The sequence below is a fragment of the Megascapheus bottae genome, chromosome 21 (assembly GCF_031878675.1).
Source record: "Megascapheus bottae isolate mThoBot1 chromosome 21, mThoBot2.hap1, whole genome shotgun sequence".
Classification (NCBI taxonomy): Eukaryota; Metazoa; Chordata; class Mammalia; order Rodentia; family Geomyidae; genus Megascapheus; species Megascapheus bottae.
In genome coordinates this window covers 39038074-39050485 of record NC_143529.1, presented here as the reverse complement: position 1 = coordinate 39050485, position 12412 = coordinate 39038074, and the positions used below count along the sequence as shown (strand labels likewise).

Below are 12412 nucleotides of genomic sequence, written 5' to 3'. Positions count from 1 at the left end.
GACTTGAGTTTGTGCTTTCTTGGCACCATTAGTTTTCTGGAGCCCAAAATGAGCCTTGTTCACATTAAGTCAATGCCTTCCCTTGGCACACTTTCATGAAGAACCAAGCAGGTATGGCAAGGGATGGATGAAGACAAGAAAGGCAGAAATGATTCAAGAGGCAAGATGGCAATTAACGAGCAAGCTATCGGGGGGGGGGAAAGACTGGAGGACTGTTGCCTTAAGGATAAACACTGTCTCTGTTGCAGCCCCCGCCTCCAGATTCCGGACGCTGGCTCCTGCAGGCCGCCCGAGGTCACATCGCCCTGGGTCTGTGTCGCAGCCTGCTCAGGGCGTCCTTCACATCCCGATTCCGCAGACTGTAGATCAGGGGGTTGAGCGAGGGGATGACCAGCGTGTAGAAGGTGGAGACCGCCTTGCCCTGCTCTGTGGAGGCCATGGCCCCCGGCTGGCCGTACACGGCAAAGCCAGTTCCATAGAAGAGAGACACGGCAGCCAGGTGGGAGCCGCAGGTGGAGAAGGCCCTGTGCCGCCCAGACCCCGAGCCCATCCTGAGGACGGTGGCCGTGATGTAGCCGTAGGAAACGGCGATGACCAATGCTGCCCCCAGGAGGATACAGCCGCAGAGGGCGAACATGACGCGCTCATTGAGAGCTGTGCTGGCACAGGCCAGCCGGAGCAGGGGCGGCACGTCGCAGAAGAAGTGGTCGATGAGCCTGGACCTGCAGAAGGGCAGCTGGAAGGTCAGGCTGGTCTGCACCGTGGCGTTGAGGCAGCCCCCACAGTAGGCGCCCAGCACCAGGCGGGCACAGGCGGCAGGGCGCATGGCCGCAGGGTACTGCAGCGGGCTGCAGATGGCCGAGAAGCGGTCGTAGGCCATCACCGCCAGCAGTAACGCCTCGGTGGTTCCCAGCAAAGAGAAGAAGAACAGCTGTGTGGCACAGCCGGCAGAGCTGATGGCCTTGGAGGAGGAGGAGAGGCTGGAGATGGCGTTGGGGGCGATGACGGATGAGTAGCAGAGGTCGAGGAAGGACAGGTTCTTGAGGAAGAAGTACATGGGGGAGCGCAGGCGGGCGTCCAGCGTGGTGACCACAATCATGGTGACGTTTCCCACGACCGTCACCAGGTACAGGGCCAGGAAGGCTGTGAGGAGCAGGGCCTGGGTCTCCACACCACCCCGGAAGCCCTCCAGCACAAAGGGCCCCGAGGGCAGTGTGGAGAGGTTTCCGTCCCCTTGGACTGGCATGGCCCTGTGCCGGGACAGCTGGAGAGGAGGGTGGAGGGGAGACGGAGCAGGTCACAGGCTCAAGGCCCAGGCCCCGGGGCACGTAGGGCTCTGCTCACATGCTGCTGGCTGGCCTTCCAGACGGGCTCTGGGGTCGGGAGGGGTTCCTTCCTGAGTCACTTGGTCAACTTCTCCTTGTGCAGGAAGCCGAGCTGTGTTCTGCAATGCAATGAGGCATCGGTGCTGAGTGCGGCTGTGTGAGAGCACGCTGAGGTCTCCACGCCTCCTCCAAAGCCCCGTGCTCCCCTCCTGTGCTCCCCACTCGTGCTCCCCTCCTGTGCTCCCCTCCCGTGCTCCCTCCCATGCTCCCTTTCTGTGCTCCCCTCCCATGCTCCCTCCTGTGTTTCCCTTCTGTGCTCCCCTCCCATGCTCCCCTTTTGTGCTCCCCCTGTGCTCCCTCCCATATTCCCCATGTGCTCCCCTCCCGTGCTCCCTTTCTGTGCTCCCCTCTTGTGCTCCCCTCCTGTGCTCCCCTCCCATGCTCCCTCCCATGCTCCCTCCCATGCTCCCTTCCATGCTCCCCCCGTGCTCTCCTCCTGTGCTCCCCTCCTGTGCTCCCCTCTTGTGCTCCCCTGTGCTCCCCTCCCATGCTCCCCCCGTGCTCCCCTCCTGTGTTCCCCCTGTACTCCCCCTGTGCTCCTCTCCTGTGCTCCCCTCTTGTGCTCCCCTCCTGTGCTCCCCCAGTGCTCCCCTCCTGTGCTCCCCCCATTCTCCCTTCCTGTGTTCCCCCTGTGCTCCCTCTGTGCTCCCCCCATGCTCCCCTCCTGTGCTCCCCCGTGCTCCCCTCCTGTGCTCCCCCCATTCTCCCTTCCTGTGTTCCCCCGTGCTCCCTCTGTGCTCCCCCCATGCTCCCCTCCTGTGCTCCCCCGTGCTCCCCTCCTGATGGCTGCTCTGGACACATCTGTTGCCCATGTCGTCTTCCATACTTCCCAAGCCAGGTCCACTCAGGACTGATGAAGTGGGAGAGGACTCCCTGACCCCAGGGCCGCGTCCACGCTGGACGCAGAGCAGGAGCAAGGCTGCCCAGTGGAGCCAGCACCTCTGCTTCCCCTGCAGTGCCCAGACCCCAGCCTGGTGTCTCCACGCTGATGGCAGGGCTTCCAGCTGGTGCCCACTTAGTGCTTGGGAATGTAAAAGTTCCCGTCTAAATGCCAGACTAGGTGGCCGTCCTGTGTCCCCTGCAGTCCCAGCGTCCTTTCTCTTCCCTGCCTTTTCCCTCCACAGCCGGAGCGCATAACAATGTCCCCGTCAGGGCCGCCCTGGTGTGGCGAGCCTGGCCACGCAGCCCCGTCTGCTCTGCCCGCCGCCCCTGCCCTGCCTGCACACAGCGCCCTCCATTTCGGCAGCCTTGAAGGTAACATACTGACCTTCCCTCGGCCAGGTGATGGCCGGGACTGCCCAGGCCATGCGGCCGGCACGTGATGGGCCCGGTCCTGGCACAGCTGAGGCTGCTGGGCTCTGGACACGGAGGCTCCCGCTGCCTGCAGGGGCTCCCAAGGAGAGGGGCGACGAGCGTGGGCAGAACGCGGGCTCTCGGTGAGCAGGAGTGAGCAGCCGTGGCTGGTGGACCCTGAGCGTTTGAAAGAGGAAGGGCAGTGTCTCCTGTTGCCTCTTCTGCTCCGTCAAGCAGGCAGCCGCTGGGGTCACTGCGCTGGGAGAATTCTCCGCACTTGGCGGCGGGGACTCCTGGCCTCCAGTGGCCAATTAGGAAGGCTCTGGGCCTCTGCATCCACTGGGATGTTTTCCTCGTTGGCTCCAGACGCTGCGGTCCTGCGGCCCTCTGCTCCTCCCTCTGCTCCTCCTCACCGTCCCTCCGGTGGTCACGCAGGAAGGCGGCACCCCACAGGGGCCCCTGGGCCAGGCTGCTCATTAGAGCAATTCCCTCTGGAGGTGGGGGCTCGACTGACCTCCTGGTCCACCCAGCCTGGTTGGTGTGGGGACCATGCTGGGGGAGGCCAAGGGGAGGAGCCGTTACCAGGGTCACCACTGTCCACACAGGCCACGACGGCTCTGGGTATGGGAGGAAGCCTGGTCAGATGACCTCAGCTCCCCCTCCGTTTCCTCACTGTTTCTCCAGCAGGTAAATTTCTCCTTGGTCCTGAATGTTCAAAGTGATCCCTGCTTAGGAGAATTGGATAAATAAGCTGTGGTCCCCACAAGAGGGTGCCAGTGTCGTCTTCCCCGACGGCACCTGATGGCCTTGGTACCGGGCTCTCTCCCACCGGGTCCGCGTGGCCGTGGTTTTCACAGGGCCTTCACCTAACGGTGTTGCAGCCGTAGTTCATGGAGTTTTCACTTGGCTACCTCAAAGAGTGGATTCACGGGAATGCCTGCTCGACGTGATGCTTAAATACATCCCGATTAATCGTGCTTTTCTCGAGATGTCTCACAGTGTACCGAGGCTGGCATGACTTCCGGTTCTGCCTCAGCAGGCACTCTGAGGACGGCTTCGTGCCGTGTGTCCAGCCCAGTGGCACCGAGTCCTCTGCGGGTGAAGGTCCTCGACGCCTCACTGCCACCTGCCAGTCCAGGCACTCTTGCTTGCGTGGAGCTGGGGTACACGGGGACACTGGGACTCTGCTGGCAGGCCTGCACCTCAGAGTCCCGAGGAGCACCGGAGACTATCATGAACCAGCACACTTCTTGGTGGAAAACCGTATTCTTCGTTTCTGATTCGTGCAGAGTATTTTTCCCCCACGACTGTGACAATGTGAACTTTATTCCACCACCAACGGTTCTCATTCTCCGTCCTCAGTTGATGGCCAGACAACTGCTGGCTGTTATGGAGTGGATGTGCTCCTCTTGTCTCCTGTCTGTCTGTTATGGAGTGGATCCGTGTTTTTGTGGCTAAATGGAGGTGGATGCCGGGAGACTTTTCTGCCTCGCCTGGCTTTGAACTGCAGCCATTCAGATGTCTGCCTCCAGAGTATCTAGGATTACAGAAGAAAAACACTGTCACTTTGCCTCTTTGCTTTCTTGGGGTCTTTGGAGTCTCCAAAGGATAATGATACTTGTTTTAAAATTGTTGCCACTGGAATATGTTTGCATAGAAAACTGAGAGTATGTTCCTGGAGGACAAAGTTGTTCAATGTGACCTAAAGGTATTAAGTAAGATGCTTTGAAGCCATAGCTTTGGCTACGAGAATTAATAGCGAGGATGGTGCTTGTCGGAGGGCTAATGGAGGCGTCTCTGTGTAAGGTGGCAGTAGTCTCAATACTCTCTGCCCGGGGCCAGGCTCTTATTGATGCCATTTCCTCCTGCATCACATACCAGACTCATTCATTTTCTGGGCCGGGGCTGGACAAAGGTGGCTGATTTGATTCTGGCCTCCTTAGCAGGACCATCAGAGCTTCCTACTTAAATGTTTTGGCCACGAAGCTCATTATTGTTCTGTGATTTTCCTTCTTATCATGCTTCAGTCTTTTTCAGTACATTCTTCTGAAAATGATCTCTTGTGTTTCTATGATGTTAGTTGAAATATCCCTTTAGTTTTAGTTATTTTTTTAAAGCAAGAAGTGACTCTGTTATTGTCGTTTGTCCTAACATACAGCATTCTTTCTGTCCGTAGACGTTCATCGGCTTTCCCCACTGGTGTGTGACAGGAGGTCTTGTGTGGGATCCAGACCCCACACTCACCTGTGGTCTGCACTGGAGAGGGCATTCGGTCTCTCAGGCTGTCTCTTTACGTGGAAGTAAGAATGCACATGTAAAATCTGTTGTCATGGGGCATCCGTGAAGCCTTCGTTCCTACTCTGCAAGTACCTGTGATAGAAAAGACGTAAGGGGCCAAACACGAAAGCAGTGTCCTCTTAATGTTCTTTGTGTTTGTTTGTCTTCCCTTTTGGCTTGGTGTAGCTGAAGATATTTCTATTTCATTTACCTTTTCAAAATCAACCCTTCATTTGGTTGATGTTTTTCTGTCATTTCTCTCTTCTTTTTCAGGTTGCTATTTTCTTCTGTACACGAACTTTGAGCTTGAACTGGTTTTATTGTTTTAGATCTTTGTGGAACCAAACTAGATTGTTTATTGGAGATTCTCGAATTTTTTCTTAATGTATGCATTTATTTTTGTAAACGTCCCTTGTAACTTTTTGTAGCATCCTGCAAGTTTCAATATAATTCGTTTTCATTTTGTCTTAAGGCATTTTTGAAATTTTCTTTGCATTTCTTTTTGGGTCCGACGATGGTTCAGGAGTGTGTTGGGTAATTTCCCCATAGTTGTGAATTTCCCAGTTTGCTAGTGTAAAACCACTGCTTCGGGACATTACCAATCTCTCTCCTGCAGGACACTCTGAGTTTCAAGTAATGTGTCCGCTGCTGTGGGATGGATCCACATTATTTGTAGATCTAGTTCAACCAGAGGGTACTTCCAGACCAGTGCTTTCATAATAGCTTTCTGTGGAGAGGGTCAACTGTTGGCAGAGGGGTAGGCAGACCACTGCTCTTAGCCACTGTGTTCTGTGTCTTCCTCCATTGCTGTCCGTGTTTGCCTTAATATACAGGAGCGTGACCCTGGATATGTGCCCACGTGTAACCAAGGCATTCTCTTGACGACCCAGTCTTCCATCATTGGGTTTAATGTCCTTCATGTCTTCTTCCAGTTTTGTCGCACAAATTCTATTTTACCTAAATCCAACTATCCCTAATCTCGTTTGCTTGCCATAGCATGCAATATCATTTCCCTTCCTTGATGCTTCCCTGGTGTGGGCCTTTAAAGCCGGTGTGAGTCTCTCTGGATGGACTATAGAGAGGCCTTGTTTATCTTATCCACCCAACTACTCCACAGCATTTGATTTATGTTTTTCTGCATGTTGTTGTTTGTAGCTCCTTCATTCGTTTTGTGCCACAATTTCTGCCTTCCTCTGCCAGGTTAAGTACTGTTGGCTGGAAGGTTTTCTTTCAGCACTGAGATTATAATGTCATCCACTGTCTTTCAGCCTGTAAGGTTTGTTCTGAGAAATCCACTGGTAATGCTATGGAGATTCTGTTCTGTGTGAGGAGTCTCTTTTCTCTAGCTGCTTTCAAGACTCACTCTCAGTCTTTGATGGTTGGCAAATTTGAACTTCATATATTTTGGGGAGTTTTTGAGCCACTACTTCTTACTGATGAGTTCCAGTGAGTTAAAAAGTATCTTTAGCCATTTGAGAGCTGTCTCCTGCTTTTCTATAGTTATATGGTAATGCTTCCTATTGTACCTTTCAGTAGGAACCATAGCAGATTTTTTTCTTTTCAAGATGTGTTCTTTATTCTTGTCCTTATTTTTTCAGAATGTCTTTGTGTATGTTTTCTTGAGATTGTGCCCTTCATTGTGGATTCAGTTTGTTGAGTTTTACAAAGTTCTGTTCGAGTGGGATAGCACTGGCTTGATAAATTAACTTAAATAATGAAGAAGTCGTCCCTTCTTGTCCACAGCCATGGTGTATTCTACATACCAGGCTCCACTTCTGCTCATCAATAACATTTACAAATTCGTTCTTTCTAAATTGCATGGGAAAGTACTCTTCAATGTAACATTGTAATTAATGGCATTTTTACCTTGAGAGGAAATGGTGAAGCTTTCTTTTTTTTAGATTTAATTTTATTCAGTATATTTTACTTATTACATTTTATATTTATCATGAAATAACTTCATAATTGATAAAAGCCCAAGTTTAAAGAATTGAGTTTAGCAATATATCCACGTGTACATACACACGGAGTTTATGACAAAAGTCCTTAGTTGTTAGTAACAAAGTACTGTTTAGGTAAATGAGCTGGCTTCCCAGCTGCTGCCCCGGCCTCTGCTGATGGAGTCTGGTGATTCAGACTCCTTTCCTCCGTCACTGCTGTGGTCCCAGCTTGGCTGAGTCAGGGACTGGGTGATCAGGTGGTCCAGGCCCACCTTTGGCCACTGCACCAGATCTGTGCCCTTTCCTCTTGCCATGGGATCATTAGTAGATGTGGCCTCGGATACAGCTGGACAGCGCACAGTGACCAGAGCGAGACGCTGGCTGAGGAGTAAAGGAGAATGGGTGTGGCTTGGCTCAAGTGGCAGCGTTCTGGCTCAGGGATGTCAGCTGCAAGGCTAGCCAAAAGCAAATTTAAAATAAACATCGCACTATGGTCTAAGATCACAGAGCCCGAGTGCACCACACGGGACATATCCACCCCCACTGCCCACATGCAGCTGGCCACGTCTGACCCCCCCCATCCTCCCCCTCCCCTTCTCCCAGCCTCCTCCAGGGACGCCCTCTGAACATCAGCTCAGACCTGTGCAGGTGCGATTTCTCCACAATCTTCCTTCCTGAAGAATTCTTCTGTCCCCGTGCTTGGGGACAGTGTGCCACCCTCCTTCCGCCCTGTCCAGTGGGTCTGGGGTGAGACTGAGGGCGAGCTGGCACAGCCCAGGCTGGACCTCGCTCCCGCCTGCGCAGCGAGCATGAAGGACGGCCATGTCAGCCTCGTGGTGTGGACTTCCACCACCGTTCATTGTATTTGAAATTTAAAGGACTCAAAGGACACGTAGACGTTTAAATTGCTAGCCATGCACCTGTTGGCGTGTTTGTCAAACTCACACTTCAGACATGGAGCAGCGGCCACGCTGATTGCGGGCGGAGGCGGCTCTGCCACACCAGGGCCAGGCTTCTTGTCTTCTCCACCAAGAGCCCCCGCGGGTGGCCCAGGGCCCAGTCCCGTCGGCCTCCACCCAGAGCTGCCCTGGGCGCAGCCCTCTGCTCAGCCTCCCCACGCCTTGTCCAGGCTGAAAACTCCCAAGCTTGTTTTCACGGTGCTGAAGTAACAGCTCCCCTGGCTCTGCCTGCCACAGCCTGGCGGCCAAGCGTCCTGAGAGTCCGCCTCCTGCCGTTCCTAATGAGCTGGCCCTCCTCCCGGGGGGCCTCCAGGGCCTGGGGGATGTCGTGGAGGTCCTAACGAGAGAGAGCCGTGGCTGATGGCCAGCTCTGGGGCGCGCTCGCGCCCGCGACGGGCACCGTAATGAGCTGGGGCACCGACCTCGGTCCCTGCGCACCTGCTTGGCAACCTGCAGCCCTACGCAGTTTGCAAGTGGCAAATGGCTCCTCTGTGCCTGGGGCTCTGTGTGGGACGGGATTCACAGAACCTGACACACCCTGAAGTTCATCTAGTCAAAGAGGAATTTTTCCATATATTTTTATTGTAATTAATAGAAGGGTCACTTTATATTCACCAGATAGAGGGTGCATTACTTCACACACATTGATACCCCTTCTCATGTCATGGTCCCCATTTCCCTTACCCCACCCCAGCCCCTCATCTTGTTTTCCCCCCTTCCCTATCCGAGACCAAGAGGAATTTAATACAATATAAGTCACAGTATCATGGGGCCGGGAGTGTGGCCTAGTGGTTAAAGTGCTTGCCTAGCATGCATGAAGACCCGGGTTCGATTCCTCGGTACCACATACATAGAAAAAAGCCAGAAATGGTGCTGAGGCTCAAGTGGTAGAGCTCTAGCCTTGAGAAAGTCCAAGGACAGTGCTCAGGCCCTGAGCTCAAGCCCAGGACTGGCAAAAAAAAAAAAAAACAACAACAACAACAAAAATCACAGTATCAACCTTAAGGAGGAAAGATATGAAATCAAATAAAAACTTTGAAAAAGCGGAGGGATTAATTTTAGCCAGAGAGTAGCTTTTATTATAGCCTATATTATATTCTATGATGGTCATTATTATATAATAATATGGGGAAGGAGCTGCTGGCTCTCTAGAAGACCAACCAACATTCTTTCTCGCCCTCCCTCCCTCCCTCCATCCCTCCCTCCCCCCCTCTCCCTGGAAATGCCCTGGAGAGCCACAGAGCCACTGGCTCATGACAGCAACTGCTGACTTCAGATCCCAGCAGTCCTCGCTTCCCTTGCAGCTAAGCTGGCAGCCATGTTCCCAGTCCATATGTCAGGGAGGAGAGATCTTGGATAAATAGGAGAATATCTTTTCTGAGCTTGAATTAAGGTATTTTCCTAGAAAAGTTACAAATCTCCTGTTAACTCTATTTTAGGAATCGCCACACAGTATGGATATCTATCAACTCATATTATATACCTTAAATAAATATATATATATATATATAAATTTCATTGAAAATCCTACCTCAGCAAAACTGAGAATGAAAATATAAACGCATAAACAAATTAAAGTTTACGAACAGTGTCCGGTAGAATTACTGAAACCGAGGGATTGAAATTGAAATCTCTAAGAATGATGAACACTTCTCAAAAGGTTAAATGCATGACGTGAGTGTTTATAGAGTCATTTTCTGGTGAAGTGGTTTTAAATAGTTTTGTGGTCATAGTACTTTTGTTTGTTTTGTGTGTTCCTAAAGGCATTGAAGTCTTTCAAAAGACTGTCATCACAGATTTGTAATTGCTGTTCAGATTGTGTAAGGGGATTGAATTAATCAAATGTGATCGATATCTAAATGCTCAAGAAAAAATAGGCCTTTAGACTCTCCTTTCCCTGATACTCAAGCATAATGAATCGATCATCAAACAAAACAAAAAGCAAAAGAAAGTTACAAATCTTAGAAGCTAGAGGACTGAACACATCAGTTTGGGGAGATAAAGTTTGTAAGAAGTGCCACTGTGGCAACCAACGTGCAGAAGTGAGTTTCTGCAAATGTGACCCTCACAGAGGGCAACTATGCTGGAAAACTGCCAGTCAGTAGCCAGAGTCCAAAACCAAGGCTAGGGCAGCCAGACGACAGTTAGTAAAGACAGGAGACTGCCGCTGGTGAGGCCGGCAAGGGCTGGGGCAGTCAGCCCTGGATCTTCTCCTCTCCCTCCTCTCCATGAAGGGGCCGATGGGCAGGGGGGGGGGGGATTTGAACCAGAACCCACACCAGGAGGGCAAGGATGTCCGAACCCTTCACAGGAAAACCAAACACAAGCCAACGGATGCTGGTGAGGATGAGGGGAGAAAGGAGCTTGTGCCCCGAGCAGGCTCAGCCACCCTAGAAGGCAGCATGCATGAGCATCCAGTGGAACCAAACATGAATGATCACCTTTTCCATCTGGAAACTTTTGAATATTTGCCTGATATAAGCAAGCAGATGTCACCAGGACCTTGGCTCTCAGGACCTGGGCTCTAGGGACCAGGAACTCTCAGGAACTGAGGCTCTCAGGACCAAGGGTTTTGAGACCTGGGCTCTCAGGACCTGAGCTCCCATGACCTGGGCTCTCAAGACCAGGGCTCCCATGACCTGGGATCTCAAGACCTTGGCTCTCGGGACCTGGGCTCTCAAGACCTGGCCTCTCGGGACCTGGGCTCTCAGGACCTGAGGCTCTCAGGACCTGGGCTCTCAAGACCTGGGCTCTCAGGACCTGAGGCTCTCAGGACCTGGGGTCCCATGACCTGGGCTTTCAGGACCTGAGCTCTGAAGACCTGGGCTCTCTGGACCTGGGCTCTCGGGACCTGGGCTCTCTGGACCTGGGCTCTCGGGACCTGGGCTCTCAGGACCTGGGCTCTCAGGACCTGGACTCTCGAGACCTGGGCTCTCAGGACCTGGGCTCTCGGGACCTGGTCTCTCGGGACCTGGGCTCTCAGGACCTGGGCTCTCAAGACCTGGTCTCTCTGGACCTGGGCTCTCAGGACCTGGGCTCTCTGGACCTGGACTCTCAAGACCTGGTCTCTGGGGACCTGGGCTCTCTGGACCTGGGCTCTCAGGACCTGGGCTCTCTGGACCTGGGCTCTCTGGACCTGGGCTCTCAAGACCTGGTCTCTCGGGACCTGGGCTCTCTGGACCTGGGCTCTCTGGACCTGGGCTCTCTGGACCTGGTCTCTCGGGACCTGGGCTCTCAAGACCTGGGCTCTCGGGACCTGGGCTCTCTGGACCTGGGCTCTCGGGACCTGGGCTCTCGGGACCTGGGCTCTCTGGACCTGGGCTCTTGGGACCTGGTCTCTCAGGACCTGGGCTCTCGGGACCTGGGCTCTCAAGACCTGGGCTCTCTGGACCTGGGCTCTCTGGACCTGGGCTCTCAGGACCTGGTCTCTCGGGACCTGGGCTCTGGGGACCTGGTCTCTCGGGACCTGGGCTCTCTGGACCTGGGCTCTCGGGACCTGGGCTCTCAGGACCTGGGCTCTCGGGACCTGGGCTATCTGGACCTGGGCTCTCGGGACCTGGGCTCTCAAGACCTGGGCTCTCAGGACCTGGGCTCTCTGGACCTGGGCTCTCTGGACCTGGGTTCTCTGGACCTGGGCTCTCAGGACCTGGGCTCTCTGGACCTGGGCTCTCTGGACCTGGTCTCTCAGGACCTGGGCTCTCGGGACCTGGGCTCTCAAGACCTGGGCTCTCGGGACCTGGTCTCTCAAGACCTGGGCTCTCAGGACCTGGGCTCTCTGGACCTGGGCTCTCAGTACCTGGGCTCTCAGGACCTGGGCTCTCAGGACCTGGTGTCTCGGGACCTGGGCTCTCAGGACCTGGGCTCTCTGGACCTGGGCTCTCGGGACCTGGGCTCTCTGGACCTGGGCTCTCAAGACCTGGGCTCTCTGGACCTGGGCTCTCTGGACCTGGGCTCTCGGGACCTGGGCTCTCTGGACCTGGGCTCTCTGGACCTGGGCTCTCGGGACCTGGGCTCTCTGGACCTGGGCTCTCGGGACCTGGGCTCTCTGGACCTGGGCTCTCTGGACCTGGGCTCTCGGGACCTGGGCTCTCTGGACCTGGGCTCTCGGGACCTGGGCTCTCAAGACCTGGGCTCTCTGGACTTGGGCTCTCAGGACCTGGGCTCTCGGGACCTGGGCTCTCAAGACCTGGGCTCTCTGGACCTGGGCTCTCAGGACCTGGGCTCTCGGGACCTGGGCTCTCTGGACCTGGGCTCTCGGGACCTGGGCTCTCAAGACCTGGGCTCTCAGGACCTGGTCTCTCAGGACGTGGGCTCTCGGGACCTGGTCTCTCAAGACCTGGGCTCTCAGGACCTGGGCTCTCGGGACCTGGGCTCTCTGGACCTGGGCTCTCTGGACCTGGGCTCTCAAGACCTGGGCTCTCAGGACCTGGGCTCTCGGGACCTGGGCTCTCTGGACCTGGGCTCTCTGGACCTGGGCTCTCGGGACCTGGGCTCTCTGGACCTGGGCTCTCAAGACCTGGGCTCTCAGGACCTGGGCTCTCGGGACCTGGGCTCTCGG

General features: G+C 54.5%; 1 protein-coding gene across 1 annotated transcript; it reads right to left on the bottom strand.

Moving 5' to 3' along the window:
- Positions 1 to 295: 295 nt before the first annotated feature.
- LOC150048999 (olfactory receptor 9S13-like) lies at positions 296 to 1246 on the bottom strand. Its single transcript, XM_090354435.1, has one exon. It carries the CDS (start codon positions 1244 to 1246, stop codon positions 296 to 298), a length of 951 nt encoding a protein of 316 aa, XP_090210561.1.
- Between the last annotated feature and the right edge of the window lie 11166 nt (positions 1247 to 12412).

Bases quoted from the DNA above. Each gene is read 5' to 3' on its own strand.
- LOC150048999 (XM_090354435.1), bottom strand. From the start codon at position 1,246: ATGCCAGTCCAAGGGGACGGAAACCTCTCCACACTGCCCTCGGGGCCC.